General features: G+C 34.8%; 1 protein-coding gene across 1 annotated transcript in view; it reads right to left on the bottom strand.

The window, feature by feature from the left end:
- The window catches only part of LOC116626773 (ATP-binding cassette sub-family A member 3-like), a 177,460-nt gene that overhangs the window by 20,165 nt on the left and 134,194 nt on the right, over nt 1-23,101 (bottom strand). Inside the window, exons 22-25 of the mRNA XM_032396276.1 lie at nt 17,806-17,964; nt 15,371-15,556; nt 9,254-9,372; nt 8,832-9,026 (exon numbers count right to left, since the gene is read on the bottom strand). Coding sequence (XP_032252167.1) covers nt 8,832-9,026; nt 9,254-9,372; nt 15,371-15,556; nt 17,806-17,964 — 659 coding nt within the window. The remainder of the gene's footprint in view (nt 1-8,831; nt 9,027-9,253; nt 9,373-15,370; nt 15,557-17,805; nt 17,965-23,101) is intronic.

Here is a 23,101-nt window from a genome sequence, read left to right as displayed (position 1 = left end):
GGAGTCTTTTGGGCTTTCCACATAAAGTATCACATCATCTGTGAAGAGAGAGATTTTGACTTCTTCTTTGCCAATCTGAATGCCTTTTATTTCTTTTTGTTGTCTGATTGCTGAGGGTAGGACTTCTAGTACTATGTTGAACAATAATGGTGAGAGTGGGCATCCCTGTCATGTTCCTGACCTTAAGGGAAAAGCTCACAATGAGATACCACCTTACACCAGTTAGAATGTCAAAAATTAACAAGACAGGAAACAACAAGTGTTGGTGAGGATGTGGAGAAAGGAGAACCCGCTTACGCTGTTGGTGGGAATGCAAGCTGGTACAACCACTCTGGAAAACAATATGGAGGTTCCTCAAGAAGTTAAAAATAAAGCTACCCTATGACCCAGCAATTGCACTACTAGGTATTTATCCCAAAGATACAGATGTAGTGAAAAGAAGGGGCACATGCACCCGGATGTTCATTGCAGCAATGTCCACAATAGCCAAAGTGTGGAAGGAGCTGAGATGTCCTTCAGTGGATGAATGGATAAAGAAGATGTGGTTCATAAATACAATGGAATATTACTTAGCCATCAGAAAGGATGAATACCTACCATTTGCATCGACATGGACGGAACTGGAGGGGATTATGCTAAGTGAAATAAGTCAAGTAGAGAAAGACAATTATCATATGGTTTCATTCATATGTGGAATATAAGGAATAGTGCAGAGGACCACAGGGGAAGGGGGGGGGGGGAACTGAATGGGAAGAAATCAGAGAGGGAGATAAACCATGAGAGACTCTGGACTCCAGGAAACAAACTGAAGGTTACAGAAGAGAGGAGGGTGGGAGGATGGGGTAACTCAGTGATGGGTACTGAGGAAGGCATGTGTTGTGGTGAGCACTCAGTGTTATACACGACTAATGATACACAACTACATCAAAAACTAATCATGTACTATATGTTGGCTAACTGAACAGATAAAAAAAATTTCTTAAATAAAATAATTTTAAAAATGAGTAATTAAGAAGTTAACTCATAACAATATAAAAAAACACAGATTCAGCAGATTCTGGGAAGATGGCAGAGTAGGAAGCTCCAATTTATCTCCCCACCTAGACAACAATTACACTGGCAGAATCTGACTGATAGAACTGTTTTGGAACCCTGGAGTCTATTGAAAGCTTGGAAATTCCAAGGGAATATTTGGACTGTAAATTGTAGTTAATTTTAATCAATTCCAGCTTTTAGCACACTAGCACCTACCATCCTCTATTCCTAGCACTATTGTAGCATCTGTGCACATGTTCCTGGGGGAGCTGGCTGGGCTAAAGGAATCCTGTCCTCCAAATATTGGGCACCTGTATTCTGATTGCTTATTGCTGCTTCTTTCACAAACAGGAAAGTAGAGCCCATTCAAAGGAAGAAAATAAGTCAATAGATGCTGTCCCTGAGTAAGACCTGATGATAGGTCTGTTACACAAAGACTCTAAAACTACTTTCTTAAAGATGGTCAAAGAACTAAAGGAAGACATGGAGAAAGTCAAGAAAACAATGTATAAACATAATGGAAATTATCAGTAAAGAGGTAGAAAATATAAAGAGAAACTAAAAGAAATTCTAGAACTATTAAGTATAATAACTGAAGTGAAAAATTCACTGGAGGGATTCAAAGGCAATTTTGAGTAGGCAGAAGAAAGAATCAGGAAACAAAAAGATAGTATAATGGAAATTACTGAGCCCACGAAACAAAAAGAAAAAAGATTAAAGAAAAGTGGATGGAGTCTGTGAAACCTGTGGGACACTATCAAGTGGATGAACTGCATTGTTAGGGTCTCAGAAAAAAGAGTGATAAAGGAACAGAGAGAATAGTTGAAGAAATGATGACTAAAAACTTCCCAAATTCAATGAAAGACATGCATATGAACAATCAAGAAGCCCAATGAACTCCAAACAAGATGAACCCACACCAAGATGCATTAAAATCAAACTTTCTGAAACCAAAGACAAAGAGAGAATCTTAAAGAAGAGACATGGGATCCTCAATAAGATCATAAACAGATTTCTCATTACAAACCTCATAGGTCACAAAGCAGTGGGCCAGGGGTGCCTGGGTGGCTCAGTCAGTTAAGCGTCTGCCTTCAGCTCAGGTCATGATCCCAGGGTCCTGGGATCAAGTCCCCGCATTAGGCTCCCTGTTCAGTGGGGAGTCTGCTTCTCCCTCTCCCTCTCCCCCTCCCCCTCAACTCATGCTCTCTCTCTCTTTCTCCCCCTCAAATAAATAAATAAAATCTTAAAAAGAAGAAGAAGAAAGCAGTAGGCCAAAATATTAAAAGTGCTAAGTTTTTGCTAAGTGCAAAATTTAACAGAGTTCATTAATACTAGATCTGCCCTACAAGAAATGCTAAAGAGAGTCCTGAATGGTGAAATAAAAGGACAGTAGTGTATAACTCAAAGCAGTATGAAGAAATAAAGATCTCAATTAAGGAAAATATATGGGCAATTATTATTAATAAGAGCAAATATTATTGTAACAAAAGTTTGTAACTTGACTTTTTCTAAATGATTTAAGAAAATAATACACATATTATTATAACTTTGGGTTTTTTTACTCCACATTTTATTCTCTATATAATTGAAGAGACTAATTCATTTGAAAGAATTATTATTTCATGTTTTTGTTCATACAATGTATAAAGATATAATTTTGTGACATCAACAAACAAAAGGGGTAGGGACAGAGCTATAAAGGAGCAGTTTTTGTGTGTTATTCAAGTTATGCTGGTATAAATACAAATTAGAGTGTTACACATTTAAGATGTTAAATATAATCACCATGGTGATTATATTTAACATAAATATGTATAGAACATGGACAAAAGGATATGAGAAAGGAATTTAAACATTTCACTGTAAAAAATCAACTAAATGCAAAAGAAGACTGTAATGCAAGAAATGAGGGACAAAACAGCAATAGGGCATATAGAAAACAGCAAAAGGAAAGAAGTTAGTCCCTTCTTATTAGGAATTACTTCAAATGTATATGATTAAAGTCTCCAATCAAAAGACAGAGATTGGCAGAATTATTAAATACACATGATCCAGGAGCATCTGGGTGGCTCAGTCTGTTAAGTGTCTGGCTCCTGATTTCAGCTCAGGTCATGATCTCAGCATCGTGGGATTGAGCCCCCCACTGGGCTTCACACCGGGCATGCAGCCTGCTTGAGATTCTCTCTTTCCCTCTCCCTGTCCCCTCCCCCAACTCGCACTCTCCCTCTAAAAAAAAAAAAAAAAAATACACGTGATCCAACTATGTGCTGTCTACAAGGTACTCACTTTAGATCCAAGGATACAAATACATTGAAAGTAAAAGGATGGAAAAAGATATCCCATGCAAATAGTAACCAAAAGGGCAGGCTAACTATACTAATATCAGACTAAATAGACTTAAAAAATACAAGAGACAAGGAAGGACATGATATATTGGTAAAAGTTTCAATGCAGAAAAAAAAATACAATTATAAATATCTATGCATCTAATAACATATCATAAAATATATGGTGCAAAAAATTGATAGAATTGAAGGGAGAAATAGTTCTACAATAATAGTTTCAATACCTCAATACCCACTCTTAGTGACTGATAGAAAACCAGACGGAAGATAAGTAAGTAAATTGAGGACTTGAAAACACAACCAACCAACTAGATTTAGCAAACATACAGAACACTCTACCCAACAACAACAGCATATATATTCTTTCCTTTTTTATTTTATTTATTTTATTTTTTATTATGTTCAGTTAGCCAACATATAGTACATCATTAGTTTTTGATGTAGTAGTGCACATGGGACATTTTCCAGGATGGAACATATGTTAGGCCATAAATTGTCTCCATGTATCTAAAAAGATATCATACTCAATACTATTCAACCACAATGTGAAGAAGTTAAAAATGAAAAAATAAAATAAAATAAAAATAAAACTAGAAAATTCATAAATTTATAGAAATTTAACAACACCTTTTTAAACAAGGGATCAAAGAAGAAATCACAAAGAATGTTAGAAAATACATAGAGATGAATGAAAATGAAAACAAAACACACCAAAACTTATATGGCTCATTGGAAACATTGCTTAAGGGGCAAATTATAGCTTTAAACACTTACACTAAAAAATAATATATCAAATCCATAATCTAACTTTACAATTCAAGGAAACAGAAAAAGAAGAAACTAAACACACAGCTAGCAGAAGAAAGGAAATAATAGAGCAAAACAGAGATAAATGAAATAGAAAGAAAAACAATGAAAAACATCAATGAAACCAAAAGTTGGTTCTTTGAAAAGATCAACAAAATTGACAAACCTCTAGCTAAACAGACTAAGGGGGGAGGGGAGGGCAAGGTCCAATGCTTTACAACATTGGATTTGGCAGTGATTTCTTAAATATGACACCAAAAGCAAAAAAAGAAAAAATAGACAAATTGGACTTCATGAAAATTTAAAAATCTGTGCCTCAAAAAAACACTATCAACAAAGTAAAAATGCAACACACAGAATGGGAGAAAGAAACTACAAATTATATATCCCATAAGACATTAATATCTGGGACTTATAGAGAACATCTAAAATTCAACAACAAAAAACAACAGCCTGATTAAAAAATGGGTAAAGGACTTGAATAGACATTTCTTCAAAGAATATAAACAAATGGCCAATAAGCAAGAAAAGATGCAAATCAAAACTACAATGAAACACCACTTTGCATTCATCATGAGATGCTTTCTTAGCACCTTTTGAAATGATCATGTGATTTTAACCTTTTATTCTATTAAGGTAGTAGATCACATTTATTGATTTATATTTGTTGAACTATCCTTGCATCTCAAGGATGAATCCCACTTGATATGCGTGTATGATGCTTGAACTGCACTGTTGAATTCAGTTTGGTAGTATTTTGTTGAGAATATTTGCATCTATATTCATCAGTGATATTGGTCTGTAGTTTCCTTTTATTGTAGTGTCCTTATCTGGGCTTTGGTATGAGAATAATGTTGACTTTGTAAAATGAGTTTGAAAGTGTTCTCTTCAATTTTTTGGCAGATTTTGGGAATAATTGGCATTAATTCTTTAAATATTTGGTAGAATTCACCACTGAAATCATCTGGTCCTGGGCTTTTATTTCTTAGAGAAGGTTTGATTACTACTACAATTTCCTTAATCATTATTGGTCTGTTTGGATTTTATATAGCCAGAAGTGGAATTTCTAGAGCATATGATAATTCTATTTTGGGGGGCACTGATATAAAGTTTACCACATCAGTATCTTTTTTAAATTGTTAAGACTTGTTTTGTGACCTAACATGTCATCCGAACATGTCATCTAACATATTCCTTGTGTGCTTGAATAGAATGTATATTCTTCTGCTGTTAGGTTAAAAGTTCTGTTTGTTAGGTCCATTTGATATATAGTGCTGGTCAAATTCACTCTTTATTGATTTTCTGTCTGGATGTTCTATCCATTACTGAGGTTTCCTGTTGTTATTGTATCAGTTTCTCCTTTCAGATCTATTGATATTTGCTCATATACTTAGGTGTTCTGATGTTGGGTGCATATATATTTACAATTGTTATATCCTCCTATTGAATTGACACTTTTTATCATTAGTGTCTCCCGACAGTTTTAATTAGTCTACTTTGTCTGATAAAGTATAGTCATCCCTGCTTTCTTTTGCTTACCATTTGTATAAAATATGTTTCCATAACTTCACTTTCAGCCAATGTGTATCCTTGAATCTAAAATGAGTTTTTTGTAGACATATCATAGTTGGATCTTTTTTTTCCATTTTCTCTTTTTTCTTTTTTTTAAATTTAAATTCAATTAGCCAAGGTATAGTTAGTTTTTGATATAATGTTCAATGATTCATTAGTTGAATATAACACCCAGTGCTCATCATATCATGTGCCCTCTTTAATTCCAATAACCCATGTGCCCCATCCCCCCACCCACCTCCCTTTCCACAACCCTAAGTTTATTTCCCAGAGTCAAGAGTCTCATATGGTTTGTCTCTGTCTCTGATTTTTTCCCATTCAGTTTTCCCTCCCTTTCCCTATTGTCCTCTGCACTATTCCTTATGTTCCACGTATGAGTGAGGTGGTCCTAAGAGGAAAATACATAGCCATCCAAGCCTCTCTCAAAAAATTCCAAATGCATGAGTTAACCTTACACCTAAAGGACCTAGACAAAGAACAGCAAATAAAGCCTAAACCAAGCAGGAGAGGAGAAATAATAATGATTAGAGCAGAAATCAATGAAGTAGAAACAAGAAAAACTGAAACAGATCAATGAAACTAGAAGCTGGTTCTTTGAAAGAATTAATAAGATCATAGTTAGATCTTAATTATTTATCCATTCAGCCTGTTTCTTTTCTTGGGAAGAGTTTGGTCTGCTGAGACTTACTGATAGGGAAGGATTTATTATTGCCATTTTGTTAACTGTTTTTTGTTTGTCTTATAGTTCTTTTGTCCCTCTTTTTCTCTCTTGCTGTATTCCTTTGTGTGTCATTGTTGTTGCTTTTTGATTGATTGATTGATAGGTGTTAATTCCTTTTCCTTTTCTTTAATGTAACTTCTTATTTTCTTTGTGGTTACCAAGGGGCTTACACAAAATGTTTTATAACAGTCTCTTTTAAGCTCTTTTTAACAACTTAAATTCTCTGCTTTTCTCTCTTTTTCTTCCACATTATATGCTATTTATGTCACAATTTATATCTATCTATCTTGTATTATACATCCATTAACATAATTTAGTTATAGTTGTTTAAATACTTTTTTCTTTTAACTTTTATAGTACAATTAAAAGCAATTTACCCACCACCAATATAGTAAAACATTTCTGGTTTTATCTATGAATTTATGTTTATCAGTGAGCTTCATATTTTGTTAGGCTCTCATATTGTGCAGTGTCTTTTCATTTAACTTGACAAACTCTTTTTAGCATTTTTTTTGTAAGACTGTTCTAGTGGTGATAAACTCCCTCAGAAAGTCTTTATCTCCCCTATATTCTTGAAGTACATATTTGCTGGGTATAGTACTCTTGGTTGGCAATTTTTGTCTTTCAGCCCTTTGACTATATCATCCCACTTATAGCCTGTTTCTGCTGAACAATTTTCTGATCATTAATGGGGGTTCTCTTGTATGTAACAAGTCACTTTTCTCTTGCTACTCGCAAAATTCTCTGTCTTTAACTTTTTATAATTTGATTATGTGTCTTTAACTTTTTATAATTTGATTATGTGTCTCAGTGTGGGTTTCTTTGGATGCACCTTTTATTTTTTTTACTGCTTTTGATCTTCTAGATCTGATGTGTATGTCTTTCCCCAGTTTTGCAGTTTTTATCCATGTTTTTTTTTATTAAGCTTTCTGCTCCTTTCTCTCTCTCTTCCTTCTTAGATTTCCATAATGCATATTTTGTCTTCCTGATAGTGTCCCTTATGATTCTTATGCTATCTTCACTTTTTTCATTCCTTTTCCTTTTTCTCTGATTAGAGGATTTCCAATGACCTGTCTTTGAGGTTTCTCACCCTTTCTTCTGCTTGATGTAGTCCACTGTTGAATTCCTCTATTGAATTTTTCAGTTCAGTTGTTGGATCCTTCAGATACATGATTTCTGTTTGATACTTTTATGCATTTTCTCTTTGTTGAAATTCTCATTTAGTTCAGGCATTGCTGTCCTGAACTTGGTTAGCATACTTACAATCACTGCTTTGAATTCTCTGTCAGATAAATCACCTATCTCATTAGGGTCTTTTTCTAGAGATTTACCTTGCTCTTTTGTTTAGAATATATTTCACTGTCTCTTCATTTTTCCTGACTCTCTCTATTGGATTATGCACATTAAATAAAAAAACCAACTCTCCCAGCCTAGACAAGTTGGCCTCATGTAGGAGAAGAAATCACCTGGCTAGGGATTCTCCAAACCTCTTAAAACTTTGTGCTTGTCCAAACCATCACTTATGTTAGTGACCCTAGGAGATTAGGGCGTATCAAATCCCATCAGTGCCCTGAAAGCTGAGGAAGTGCCCAGAAGCCCATTCAGGCTCCTGGAAGATTACTAATTGCCTGCCCCATTAGTTCCCAGATGCAGATTAGTTTGAAGTTCAACTTTTGTTGGAATGTTAGATATGTAGTCTAGCCCCTTCTGGCAAGAAACTGGGAGCTGGGTATGTTGGCCTACTTGCTTTGAGCTGAGCCATCCTGTCAGCCCCCAGAGCTAGGAGATTTGGGAACCAGTCCCTTGGGTGGCAGCCATAAAAATTGAGGAGCTACATGTATGGTTTAAACCTTTCAGTGCTCACGGAGAAGCTGGGAGTTGGGGAGTCCCTCCTGAATGTAAGACACTGTGTTGTGGGTGGGGTTTACAGAGTGAATGTGTTCCAGCTTACCCTATCCTTTTTGATGTATTTCCTCAATTGTATAATGTGTAGGAATCTCCCAATTCATTTCTGGATTTCTCTGAGGGAAATGATCCTTGTGTAACTGTTTATTCAGTGTATCCATGGAAGGAGGGAAAGTCAGGAGCCTCCTATTCCACCATCTTGCTCTCCAGTAGTTTCAAAGAACAGTAAAGACACTCTTGTCTTAGATTCTCAGAGTAAGGCTGCTCTTATTATCATATCACTTCCCCTCAAAAATGTATTTCTCTCTCTGAAATCCACTGGCTGAGTCAACAGTATCAATATCAATACCTGCCAGGATTCCTACCTATCACCTGCCACTACTTGCCTCTTACCTCTCCCCCAAGTAATCATGCTACTCACATCTCAGATATTAATTGTGTCTTACCTCTAGAAGATTTTTGGTGATACTTAAATTCTCAATGAACACATCCCCAGAGGTAGCAGTCTCCTCTCCTGTCAATATTTCGAAGGTAGTAGTTTTTCCAGCTCCATTTAATCCAAGCAGTCCAAAACATTCCTCCTTTTGGATTCCAAGGGAGATATTTCTGACAGCCAAAACAGCTGGACATGTAAAATATATCTTAAAAAATACAGAAAACACAATATAGCAAAGGATATTTATAGGTTAAATTCAAAAAATACATCAGACCCCTATGGACCACTATGGACCTCAGACAGCTTCACAAAAACTCTTCTACTCTATTGGAATAATACACATAGACTCAGGAGACCACAGTGAGCCCTTGATGCTAATGACATGCTCTTTAATAGGAATGAAATCATAAGTTGGCCATTAAATAATATTACCTTTGTGAGTTCCTTAATAAGTACTGTGAAATTCAGCAATTCCTGAGGCTGCTCCAGGATTCTGTTTCTCTCATATTGTACATCATCATTTTCAGATTCCCCAGATAATTCTGTGGACACTATATCCTATATTTTCAAAAACAGCATCAGAGAGATGGATATCCCTTAGACATCTGGTCTAGATAACTGGTTGGCTTCAGGAAGGCTTAACTGGGGGATAATCTCAAAGATGTCAAAACAGAAAGTTCAAATCATTCCCAAAAGACTTCCTACATACATATCACACTGTCATTTATAAACATCCTCTATTTTCAAAGTTTAAAAACTATACTCCTATCCATGAGCAAGTAGCTTGTTCCTATCAAAATGGATACTTCATCAAAAACTGGAATCACAACAAACATTATAAATTATAACCAAATATTATTTGCTAGTAATATTTATTTTATAAGATACCAATAGAGCTAAGAAGAGGGAAGATTAACTCTTTCTCTTCTGAGAGGAAGAGTGCAATCCAGGGACCATTTCATAGTAAATAAACAATTTAAAAAAAATAAATAGGAGTTAATCGGGAGACTTATAATGGGGAAGGGAGAAAAAAGGGCAGGGCATTCCACATGGTGGAAAGAATATGAAAGAATACTCTTAAGACTTGTCCATCACTCTTTTTTAATTTTAAACTTTCTGTTTTGAAAAAAATTTTATTTATAAACAAGTATAAGCACAGTATAATTCCAGTATGCATTTTAGCCTTCTAATGTTAACACCTTACTTAGTCATGGTACACTGGTCAAAATGAAAAAATTGACATTGGTTCAATTCTAGGAACTACAGATTTTACTGTAGTTTAGTGCAAAATATGTTGAATAATTTTAATGCCACTTTTAGTCTAAACTTTTAAAGCATAACATATATCCAGAGAAGTACATAAATCATAAATCTGCATCTTAATGACTTTTCACAAGGTGAACATATTTGTGTAACTGCCTCTTTCTTTCTCTCTCTCTTAACGGAATTCTACTTTATACACTTTTCTGTGTCTGGCTTCTTTAGGACATATTATATTTGTGTTTTTATTCCATGCTGTTGCATATGAGTTATAGCCTATTTCTTTTCATTGCTATATTCTGTTGTGAGAATAGACATTTCTTTTATTATGTTATGTTAGCCACCAAACAGTACATCATTAGTTTTTGATGTAGTGTTCCATGATTCATTATTTGTGTATAACACCCAGTACTCATTACAACACGTGCCCTCCTTAATACCCATCACTGGGCTAACCCATCCCCACACCCTCCGCCCCTCTCAGATTGGTTCCCAGAGTCCATAGTCTTTCATGGTTTGTCTTCCCATCTGATTCCCCCCCTTCAATTTTCCCTTCCTTCCCCTAATGTCCATTATATGACTGACAGACATGTGGTCTGCTTCTTTCTCTTTTTTTTAATGGGCTCTATTATGAATAATGCTGTGTTAACATTCTTGTAAATGTCTTTTGGTGAACATGAGCGAGCATTTCTGTTGGATTTATACCTAGAATGGGAGGTTCTGGGTCTCAGTGTGTGCTCATTTTCATAAGCATATGAAGATAATACTTTAGAAGGTAATGCCAGGTAGTTTTCTAAAGGGTTATCAGTTTATATTCCCAACATCAGTGTTTGAGACTTCCAGTCATTCTGCAGCCTCAGCACTTAGTATTTTTATGAGTATGTTGTGGTGTCCTTCAGTGGCTTTAACTTGCATTTACTGATGACTACTAATGTTGTGAATTTTTACATATATTTATTGGATATTTGGATATTCCTTTTTGTAAAGTCAGTGTCCCAAGTCTTTTGCCCATTATCAAATTGGGTTGTCTGTCTTTTTCTCACTGATTTGCAATTCAAAAATCTTTTTTCCACTTGGTGACTTGCCTTTTCACTCACTTGATGTCTTTTGATAATGATGCCCTCACCATCATGAAGGTATTTGCTATGTTTTTGTTCTAAAAGCTTTATTATTTTGCCTTTCACATTTAGATCTACAGAAAAGTTGTAAATCTACAAATGGAGTAAGACAGGAGTCAAGTTCATTATTCTCCATGTGGATATTCAACTGGATCAGCACAATTAATTGAAAAGAACATCCTTTCTCCACTGCATTATGTGTCAATGTTGTCATATATCAGGTGACCACATATTTGTGCATCTATTTCCAGACATTCTATTCCATTTGTTCTCGAATTTTAGCATGTACCAGAATCAGCTGGATGGCTTATAAAACACAAAATGTTGGGTTCCAACCCAAAAGCTTCTGATTCAGTAGGTCTGGGGTGGGGCCCAAGAACTTGCATTTCAAAAAAGAAAATTCCAAGCTACTACAAATAACCACACTTTATGGAAAATTATTTTTTTCTAATACATTGTTTTATTTGTCTGTCTTAGTTGCTATAGTTTATTAAAAAATACCTACATATGGTAGTATTAGTCTACCACTTTTATTCTTCTTCAACATTTCCTTAGCTATCCTTGGCATTTTGCATTTCCATGCAAACTTTAGAATCAGCTGATCATTTTCCATACACAAACATGCATACACAAAAATACCCACTAGCATTTTGATTGGAATTGCTTTGATTCTTTGGATCAATTTGGGAGAAAACTGTCATTTTCCCAATATTGGGTTTTACAAAGCAAGAACATGGTATATTCCTTCATTTATATGTCTTCTTTAATCTCTCAATACTGTTTTGTACTTTTCCATATAAAGGTCTTGCATAAATTCTGTTAGATTTATTCCTAGATATTTTTTTCTTTTTATGTTATTCAAATAGCATCATTTTTCATTTCACTTGTTTGTGGCTTATATATAGATATATAACTGATTTTTCTATACAGACTTTTTATTTAGCAATATTAATTTTAACATTTCATTCCTTTATCTATGTACACAATCCTGTCATTTGTAAATAATGAATTTTAAAATTTTTTTACAATTTTATGCCTATCATTTCTTTTTCTTGTCCTATTGCACTAAGACCTGTAGTAAACTGTTGTATAAAAATGGAATTGAAAAATGGAATAAAAGGGAATAAAAGGTATAGCATAGGGAATACAGTTAATGGTATTGCAATAGTGTTGTATGGTGACAGATGGTAGCTACACTTATGGTAAGCAGAGCATAACATATAAACTTGTCAAATTACCATGTTGACACTTGAAACTAATGTAACATTTGTGCCAACTATACCTAAATTTAAAAAAATGGTACTAGCAGGCACTCTTGTCTTACTTGAGAACTCAGAAGGAAAGCTTTCAAGAATTTGCGTTAATTATGTTATTTGGGGGCACCTGGGTGGCTCAGTCGGTTAAGTATCTGCCTTCAAATTGGGTCATGATCCCAGGGTTCTGGGATTGAGCCCTACATCAGGCTTCCTGCTCAGCAGAAAGCCTGCTTCTCCCTCTCCCTCTGCCTGCCACTCCACCTGCTTGTGCTCTCTCTCTCTCTGTCACATAAATAAATAAAATCTTAAAAAAATAATCATGTTATTTGATGTAGTTTTTTTTGTGGTTACTTTTTACCATATTAAGGAAGTTCCTTTCTGTTTTTGTTTTGCTGAAGAATTTTATAAGAAATTTAATTTTATCAAATCTTTTTTCTGAATCTCTCAGGATTATAATTGTTTTTCTGATTTTTCTTATTAATATAGTGAATTATGTTTTATTAGTATGGTGATTGATTTTAAAGTGTTACACTATCTGTTAACTAAATTGAATTTAAATAAAAAATTTTTTTAAAAAGTGTTACACTATCCTTACATTCCTATAATAAAACTTACCACGTGATGAATTCAAACTAACATTTTTGTGAAGGATTTTTGCCTCTATGTCCATAAGCATGATTCATCTGTAATTTTTCTGTTTTGTAACATTATTTATAGCTATTATTCTCAATGTTATTATGGCCTCACAAGACAGCAGGACAGAAAAATAAAGGTAAGAAAATAAATCAATGAAATAGAAAACAAAACATAGAGAAGTAAAAAATTCAAAAGTTGGTTCTTGAAAGAGATGAATAAAACTGGTTAAATCCCTAGCAAGAGTAATCAAGGAAACAAGGTTTGAGGGGGGCAGAAAAACCACAAACTACCAACAGATATTAAGAACAAAACAAAAGGATATTGTGAAAAGATTTTTGTCAATACATTTGATGGTTTAGATGAAACTGGCACATTACTTGAAAAGTACAAAATAAGAAAAGAATAGAAATAGAAATAATAGAAAACCTGCAGACTCCAAAGTCATATAATTTGAAACTCTTATTACAAACTTTACCCCAAAGAAAATCCCAAGTCCATATAATTTTGCCATTGAATTCCTCATTCCCACAACTCTTGATTGCCCTCAGAATGAAGTTCAGGATCCTTAGCATGACACATTGGAGGTCTTTCCTGCCTTGGCTCCTATCACTTTTTGCAGTCATCTTGTCCTGCCTGCCAACACCTGAACTTGGCTCCAGACATGCTGAATAGCTCCTTTAATGTTTTCCAACTCCTTGTCTGTGCATAAGTTGACCTCTATGCCTTGGACTCACTTTCTCAAGTGTCACCCAATGCCTAAAGCTTGGTTTGGTGACACCTAGATGCATTTCTAGCATTTTGAGTTTCTGTTTATTAGAGCACATATTTTTTGGATTGTATTTGTCTGAGCTCTGATTTGGTCCCTGTCCTGAGACCCTTTCTCTTGCATCTCTATGGAGGTCTCATTTACCCTCTCTTCCAAATCTGGGAATCTGTTTGTTCCTCCTGGACCCCTCCCAGGAATCTGAGTCCTGTCCAACACCTAGTGTGATACCAGGTACACAGTAGGTGCCTGAGACATATCTTCAGAATGTATGACCTCAGCCTTGGGTGTTGGACTTTGCTGGTGCTAACCAGCTGTTTTCTTGCTCATTTGACCTAACCCTCCAGTTCCTGGGCTCTTCCTACCCATTGAGAAATTCCCTACATAATCTTGCAGACTAATAGCTCAGCTGAATAGGAGACACTCATAAGATCTGGACACCAGGTGCTGGCTCTACTGATGACACCAGAGCTGGGCCTTTGCTCAGCATCTTCCCCACTTCTGGAGGCACATCTTGGATATTCCCTGCCTTTCATGCCTCCGTTAGTGCTATCATTCACACCTTACTCATGCACATTATCCTGATTACCTATGGAGTCAGACCTGTACTGGGAACTGTGAAGAAAGACCAGATTGGCATGGTAAGAATTTGGATTGGAAGTCTAAGCTTATGGGACAGTCATGCAATTTCATCTATTTTGGTAACAGAGAGGCTCCTTTTTGCCTCAAAATATTCTTTCTTCTGAAAATACTTCATACAGTGGTTCTCAAAGCATGAAGGAGCAGCAGAAGCATCACTTGAGATGTATTACAAATGCAAGTTCAGGCCCTACTTAAGGTCCACAAAATCAGCAACTCATGGGACAGACACCAGCAACTTATATTTTAAGAAGACTTCCAGGAGAATCTGGTAAATGCCAGATTTTGAGAGCAACTGCTATAGAGCCTTACTATTAAATGTGCATTCTATGGGCTGGCAGAATCAATACCACCTGGGAGTTTGTTAAATATCCAGGGGCCAAATTAGGGTGCATGAGCACTTTGGGGAGGGAGTGGCCTTCTGATACAAGAGATGTTCAAAAGAAAGCTTTCTATTATAATCAAACTATAAAAAATATCGTGTTTTTTGTTTTTTTAACTGAAAATTAATTACTTTTGTGTTTATATTTTATTTTATTTATTTTATTTTATTTTATATGTTATGTTAGTCACCATACAGTACATCATTAGTTTTTATCCCCAGTGATGGGTATTAAGGAGGGCACATATTGCATGGAGCACTGGGTGCTATACGAAAACAATGAATCATGGAACATTACATCAAAAATATCATATTTTGACTGGTGGAGGCCGTAATGTTTAGAAACCACAAAGTTCAAATTAAGATGAAGATCTCTGATTCATATGGATCTCAATCAACATAGATTGATTTATATTCCTATATTCAATAATGGAGTTAGGCATGTGTAGAGACATGTTTTTGGTCTTAGAGATATCTCCAAGAGCCATAGCCAGCTACTTACCTTATTAAATTTCTTGTAGATACCAAAGAAAATATAGCGAAACACAAAGGTTCTCACTTTCCATGAGGTGGTCTCCAAAAGGAAAATCAAGAGGAAGAAAATAAATCCCGTAACAGCCATCGCAACTAAAAATCTTCCTATTGCATCTTTTTCCAAACTATATACATTCATCTGAGTTACTGATGTCAATGACAAAGAAAAAGATATAGGTTTACTTTAAAAAATTAATTCAATGAGAAAACTCTAAGAAGTCAACAAACTAGAAGTACTATAGAATCAAATAGAATGGTTATCAAATAAGCACAAAATACTATATTTAATGGTATGTTTGATGACTTTGTATGTCATGCAAGATATCTTCAAGATCCTTTAAGATCCTTTAATTCCATGAATTTTGTCTTGCTATAGTTCTAGGCATCCATTACCAACACGGTACCATATAGCCAGAACATTTGAGTGAATGCCTGTTCACACTAATCAGAGTACTGGGTAGCAACAGAGGCTCCCCTTGCCCCAAAATATGCGTCCTTTGAAAATACTTCAGATGGTGGTTCTGAAAGTGTGGAGCAGTGGCAGTAGAATCACCTGGAATATGCTACATATGCAAACACTCTCACCTATAAGGGAATACTAACATTTAAACTAAGTTGGAAGTGCTCAACAGCTGACATTTTTTCAATCACTTATGTGAAAAAGGTAATAATTGCAAGGTTCTAAATTCATGGTTATGAAAATAGTAGGCTCATCAGGAAGGTGAAGATGATCAACTCTCCCCTTTTCACTGTTAAAAAACTTTTTGTTAACATACTATGTACATATATAGAAATTCACATACTTTTTTTTTACATACTATGTACATATATAGAAATTCACCCAAGTGTAGGACTCAATAAATTTTTACAAATTAAAAATACCTACATAGGGGCACCTGGGTGGCTCAGTTGGTTGGTGTCTTCCTTTTACCAGTTTGAGTGAAGGATAGAGGACTTTCTATGATTTATATCTCTTTAACATCTCCATTTATAATTTATAATTGTCTTAAATATTTCCTCTATATACATTGAGAACATTATCAGACAATGTTATTATTTTTGCTTTAACTGTCAAACTCAAGAGGAGACAATATATTGTATTCATTCATATTTTTACTCTTTGTTGTTCCAAAATTCCTCTTTTATCATTTCATTTATGTTTACAGAACTTTTGTTAGCCATTCTTTTAGAGTTTCTACTGGTGACAAATTCCTGTAGATTTGCTTCACTTAAAAATGTCATCATTTCCCCTTCATCCAGAAGGATATAGAATTTTCTAGGTATATAGAATTTTGAGTTGGCAGCTTTTTTATTTCAGCACTTGAAAATTATGTTGTGCTACTGGTCTGGCCTTCATGGTTTCTGATGAGAAATCTATAAATTAGGGGAATTGTTTCTCCTTTATAGATAATGTATTATTTTTCTGTATCTGCTTTCAAGATGTTTTTCTTTTTTTAAAATTTAAATTTAATTTTATTTATTTTATTATGTTCAAGATGTTTTTGTTATTTTTGGTTTTCAAGGTTTGATGATGTCTCTTGGCATGGCTTCTTTGGTTTTAACCTATTTGGAGTTTATTCAGTTTCTTGAATCTGTAGGTTTATATCTTTTTTATCTTTTTTATGTTTATTTTTTATTACGTCTCTTTAAATTGAGATATAATTGACATACAGACATTATATTAGTTTGAGTATATACCATAATGATTCGATATTGGTATGTTTTTTCTTGTGATGGGAACTTTTAAGATACACTCTTTTAGCAACTTGCAAATATACAATACAGTATTAACTATAGTCACAATGCTGTATATTACATCCCCATCACTAATTCATTTTATAGCTGGTAGTTTGTACCTTTTGATCCCCTTCATCCATTTCACCTATCCCCAATCCCCTGTCTCTGGCAACCACCAATCTGTTCTCTAGGAGTTCAGTTTTTCTTTTTAGATTCCACATATAAGTGAGATCATATGGTATTTGTTTTTCTCTGTCTGACTTATTTCACTTAGCATAATGACCTCAAAGTCTATCCATGTTGTTGCAAATGGCAAGATTGCCTTCTTTTTTTATGACTGAATAATATTCCATTGCGTATATGTGTATGTATATGCATATATGCATAAATATATATCACATTTTCTTTATCCATTCATCTGCAGAGATTCTATCCCATAAGAAAATGCATTATGCTACAGTTTTGAATCTTAGCTCTAACTTGTACAAGTTGTGTGAAAGAGTAAGTTATTCAATTTTGTATAACCTTTAGTTTCCTCAAAGTGAGTATAACAACACATAACTTGATGGTTATTGTGAAGATTCAAAATAATATAGGTAGAGCTATTTACATCCAATAAGTAATAGGCCAGTGGTATCTGATGAGTCCCAGATACTCACTTGCTTTACTACAGTTTATGAAGGCAGGAACGTCTGTTGAGGAACACAGAATGTTTGTCTCTTGGTTATCATAATATTTGCTGATGCTCATCCCAAAGTTATGCATGGGTAACACCATCATTGAATTAAGTAGGAGGCTTTCAAAAGCAGATTCTTTGTCTGTGATTAAAAAGATAACATTAGCACGCTTTATACAAAATGAATTGCCCCAGGAAAACAAAATCTCCCCAATCAAATTAAATGGAGAAAATTACAAAGCCATATTATTATCCTCAAGAAACTCTCATTTCTTGCCACTAAGTATATATTTGTAGCATAGTTTATGTTGATAATTACAGCACTGGAAAATCCTCGGCAAAGTTGATACCCATATAACCTGTCTTCTGTCACCTGATGTGAACAGGAAATGAATACTGATGATTTCTCTTTTTCTTATCTTACATGGATGAATAAAGAAACAAAGTTGTGGTAGGAAATTTAGCGTATGACAAGAGTGGGAAAGATAAATATTTTATCAGCTGAAAGGAGATACATCTTCAGAGAGCTACATCTTCAGAGAACCAAGCTTAAAGCTCACTGAGGTTTCTCTAATATTAAATTAATGTGTATAATAGTTGAATATATATGAAGGAGTATGAAACATGATTACAGGTTAAGGTTATGAATGGTCATTGTAGGACTTCAAGACTGAGCTCAGATTATTAGCAATAAATATAAAATGATATGCCTGAACAAAAAACATATTTGTAAGACACTTTGACAAAAGAGAGGTGGCCAACCAAGGATGACAGGGAATGAGTGAAGTTCCTAAGATATAAATTTTCTTTTTTTTTTTAAAGACTTTATTTATTTGACAGAGAAAGACACAGCGAGAGAGGGAACACAAGCAGGGGGAGTGGGAGAGGGAGAAGCAGGCTTCCCGCTGAGGAGGGAGCCCGATGCGGAGCTCGATCCCAGGACCCTGGGCTCATGACCTGAACTGAAGGCAGACGCTTAACGACTGAGCCACCCAGGCACCCCTAAGATATAAATTCTCTAAGTGGTAAAGTCATACCAAACCTGCCCCAAAGAGGGTAAAATTGTTGTATATGCAAATAATCCAGTATCCAGAAAGAATTCTGAACATTGATTGGCCAACAGAGTAGATGCCAAAAATAACAAGGAGCTAATGTTATAAAGTATTTAACCTCTCTCCCCACAGAATACGTAAATATCCTCTTTTCTTTTAAAAGATTATTTATTTATTTATTTGACAGAGAAAGAGAGAGAGAACAAGCAGGGGGAGCAGCAGAGGGAGAGGGAGAAATAGGCTCTCTGCTGAGCAGGGAGCCTGATGGGGGGCTTGATTCCAGGACCCTGGGATCATGACCTGAGCCAAAGGCAGATGCTTAACCAACTGAGCCACCCAGGCACCCCCATAAATATCCTCTTACCTCTAAGGAGTAGAGGAAGATCTTTCTACATAAGGAAAAGTAATATGCTAATATAACTGGTTTTGACTCAGTTTTGTCATGTAACAAAAATAAAATTCAATTTATGCAATTAATAAAAAAATTTTTTAAATTTTTTAAGAAGTAATGATTCCTTAGCTGACAAACTGTTGAAGGATACCATATGAATGGGGTGTGGAGGAATATAAAAACTGAGAAAAAATGTTTTGTAAATGCATAGATAATCTTTAAAAATACTTATCTTCCAGTTCAGCATGTGTACAGACCAGTATGAGTAGAATACCAATCAACCAAATTGGATACAATCATAAACAGTGTGGCCATCTTGTGTGTAATGACTGAATACTGACCCTCTCTGTAGGATCTAGAGAAAAGCAGAATTACTATCTGTTGTTTTGGTGTGCCTCTCTTTATATTCTCCATATTTCTGATAACAGTTTCCTGATTTTCACATCATCTCTGAATAATGAGTTCAGTTTCTTCTTTTCTAATCTCACATCCTTTATTTTCATCTATTACTACATTGACTGGGACCTTAGGTGTAGTTGATTTTAAAGGGAATGTTTTATATGATTCAGTATTGTGTATGATATTCATAAATGCCCTTTATCAAGTTATGGAAGTTTCTTCCTAGTTATTTAAAAATGCTATAATGGGGGTATCTGTGTGGCTCAGTTGGTTTAGCATCTGCCTTCAGCTCAGGTCATGATCCCAGGGTCCTGGGATCAAGCCCTGCATGTTGGGCTCCCTGCTCAGCGGGAAGTCTGTTTCTTCCTCTCCCCCTCCCCCTGTCTCCTGCTCTTGCTCTCTCTCTCAAATAAATAAAATCTTTTTTAAAATGCTATAATGAATCGTTGTTGGATTTTTTGAATGATTTTTGCATATACCAAGGTTTCCCCCATTAATGTATTAAATGTGGTGAATTACATTAATAGACTTTCTGAGTCTATTATTACTCCAATAAATCTACCCTGCATTACAGGAAAGAATCTGTGTTTCATTGATTTCCTTTTTCAGTATGATTCACATTTTCCTTTCTTTATACGTCTAATAACTCTGATTGCATTCTGGGCATTTTGACTTTTATGTTGTCAAGACTTTGGATTCTTTTATTCTCTTCTGAAGAATTTGCTTTAGCAAGCAGTTAACTTGACTGAAATCAAACTGTTTCCCCAGCAGTGGGCAGCAACGGAAAAAATCAGTTCAGTTGTTTTATCCCCAGTTAGGCTGCTTCAATTTCTCCTTTGTACTTGCAAAATTCAGGTGTCAGCCAAAGGTCTGGGAATATTCTATAAAGAAATTTTGGAGTGACCCTTTGTGGTCCCGTCATCTTTCTTTTAATTCGAAGAATGCTATAGTTATCTCAAATGATGTGCTCTGACTCTTAACCTGAGATTGCAGGTTTCTATCAGAGTTTTAGCTATCCTATACCTCCAAACTATGTCCTGTCCTTAGGAAAAAAGCAACAGAAATGAAAAACTCACACAGTGCTTTTTCATTTCAAGTGTGAACTCCCTTCCAGTTTCTGCCTACTTTCAGTCATTGTAAAGTGCCTTCAAATTTTAAAAAATTTGTCTATAGTTTATAGTTGTTATGTGTGGGAGGATTGGTCTGATATAAGTTCCTCCAGTTTTACAAGTAGAATAATATCCATAAAGTTTTGTAGTCTTGGATAGCATAAATGTTGCATATCATCATTACATTTACTCCTTGGTATGTGAGTTTCATTTTCTAAATAAAACCTATTTTTTAATATCAATTGTATTCACTAAGCTTGCAAAATTCACTCATTAATTCTCACAGGTTATCTATAATTATTTTATTTTACTTTATTTATTTTTTAGAAAGAGAGAGAGTGAGATCAGGGAAGAGGGGCAGAGAGAGAGGGAGGGAGAGAGAGAATCTTCGGCGGGATCTACACTCAGCATGGAGCCCAACATGGGGCTCGATCTCATGACCCTGAGATCATGACCTGAGCCAAAATCAAGAGTCAGATGTTCAACCAAATGGGCCATCCAGGCGCCCCATATCTGTAATTATTTTAGATTTTCTGTGTACACAGGGTCATCTGCAAATAATGATAGCTCTACTTCTTCTTTTTCCAATACTTACACCTTTATTATTTTCTTGCCTATTGTGTGGCTAAAACCTTCAGCACAATGTGGAATATAAAAATAGCATCCTTGATTCATCCCCAAACTCAAATGGAAATCTTTAGAGAATCTTATATTAAAAAAAAAACTTATAGTGAATAGAACAGACTATTTCTTAACTTTTTGTATGAGACCAGCATAATGTTGATACCAAAATCTAAGAATATTATAACAAAGAAAATTACTGGCCGACCTGTCTCATGGATTAATAGAAAACTCCCTTATAAACTATTAACAAACTGGATCTAGAAATTATAGTAAGGGATAATACAACCAAATTTTGTTATTACAGGAATATAGAATTGGTTTAACATAAAAACAATTAGTGAATATCACCACATTAAAATAAAGCAGAAAAACTGTATGATCATCTCATTAATGAAAAAGAAAAAAGATCTTTGTTAAAATTCAACACCTGTGCCTTATTAAAAAAAACAAATTAGAAATGAAGGATATATCTGAGTCAGATATATGTATCTACAAAAAAAAAATCACTGGCATATAGCTGTTCAGGTATCTTTTTATTGTGGTGAAATATATATAACATTTATCATTATAACTCCTGGTAAGTGTACAATTCAGTGACAATACAGTCACAAAATTATGTAATTATCACCACTATCTATACTCAAAATTTCTTCATTCTCCTCAACAAAACCTGTGCCCACTAAACTCTCCCTGTTTTCCTGCCAGCAGACCCTGGCAATCTCTAGTCTACTTCTGTCTATATGGATTTGCCAACTGTAAGTACCTCATATAAGTGTAAATATACAATATTTGTCCTCCTGTGTCTGGTTTATTTCACTTAGCATAATGTTTTCAAGCTCCATTCATGATATGGCATATATAAAAACTGTATTCCTTTTTGTGGCTGAATAATACTCCATTGTATATACATACCACATTTTGTTTATTCATTCATCTATTCATGGACAATTAGATTGTTTACATCGTTTAGTTATTGTGAATAATGCTATGAACATTGGTGTACAAATATCTTTTCAAGTCCTTGATTTAAATTTTCTTGGATATATACCTAAGAGAGGAGTTGCTGGGTCATATGGTAGTTCCATGTCTGACATTTAAAAAAACCCACCAAATTCTTTTCCACAGTAGTGTCACCATTTTACAATCCCACTAGCAATGCACACGGTTTCTAATTTCTCCACATCCTTGGCAAAACATGTTATTTTCTGTTGTTTTTCTTTTAGTCACCATCATAATGGATGTGAAGTGGTATCTCATTGCTTTGATTTGCATTTTCCTAATGACTACTAATGTTGAGCATCTCTTCATGTGTTTGTTGACCATTTGTCTATCTTTTTTAGAGGAATGTCTGTTAAAGTTATTTTCTTATCTTTTTGTTGTTGAGTTATGAGTCCATGTATTTTCTAGATATTAGAGCTTTATTAGGTTTATGATTTTCAAATATCTTCTCCTTTATGTAGGGTTCTTTTCACTTTCTTGATAATGTCCTTTGATAAACAAAAGTTTTTAATATCATAAACTGTATAGCTTATAAGCAAAAAAAAAATTATTTCTCTCAGTTCTGCAACTTGGAACGTCCAAGAGCAAGGTGACAGCAAATTCAGAATGTCTGATGAGAATGCACTCTGTAGTTCATAGATGGCACCTCATTCATCACTGTCTCCTCATGTGACAGAAGAAATGCAAGCTCTCTGGGGTGTCCCA

This window comes from Phoca vitulina, unplaced genomic scaffold (assembly GCF_004348235.1).
Source record: "Phoca vitulina isolate PV1807 unplaced genomic scaffold, GSC_HSeal_1.0 scaffold90, whole genome shotgun sequence".
NCBI lineage: Eukaryota > Metazoa > Chordata > Mammalia > Carnivora > Phocidae > Phoca > Phoca vitulina.
This window is presented reverse-complemented; position numbering and strand designations above follow the sequence as displayed.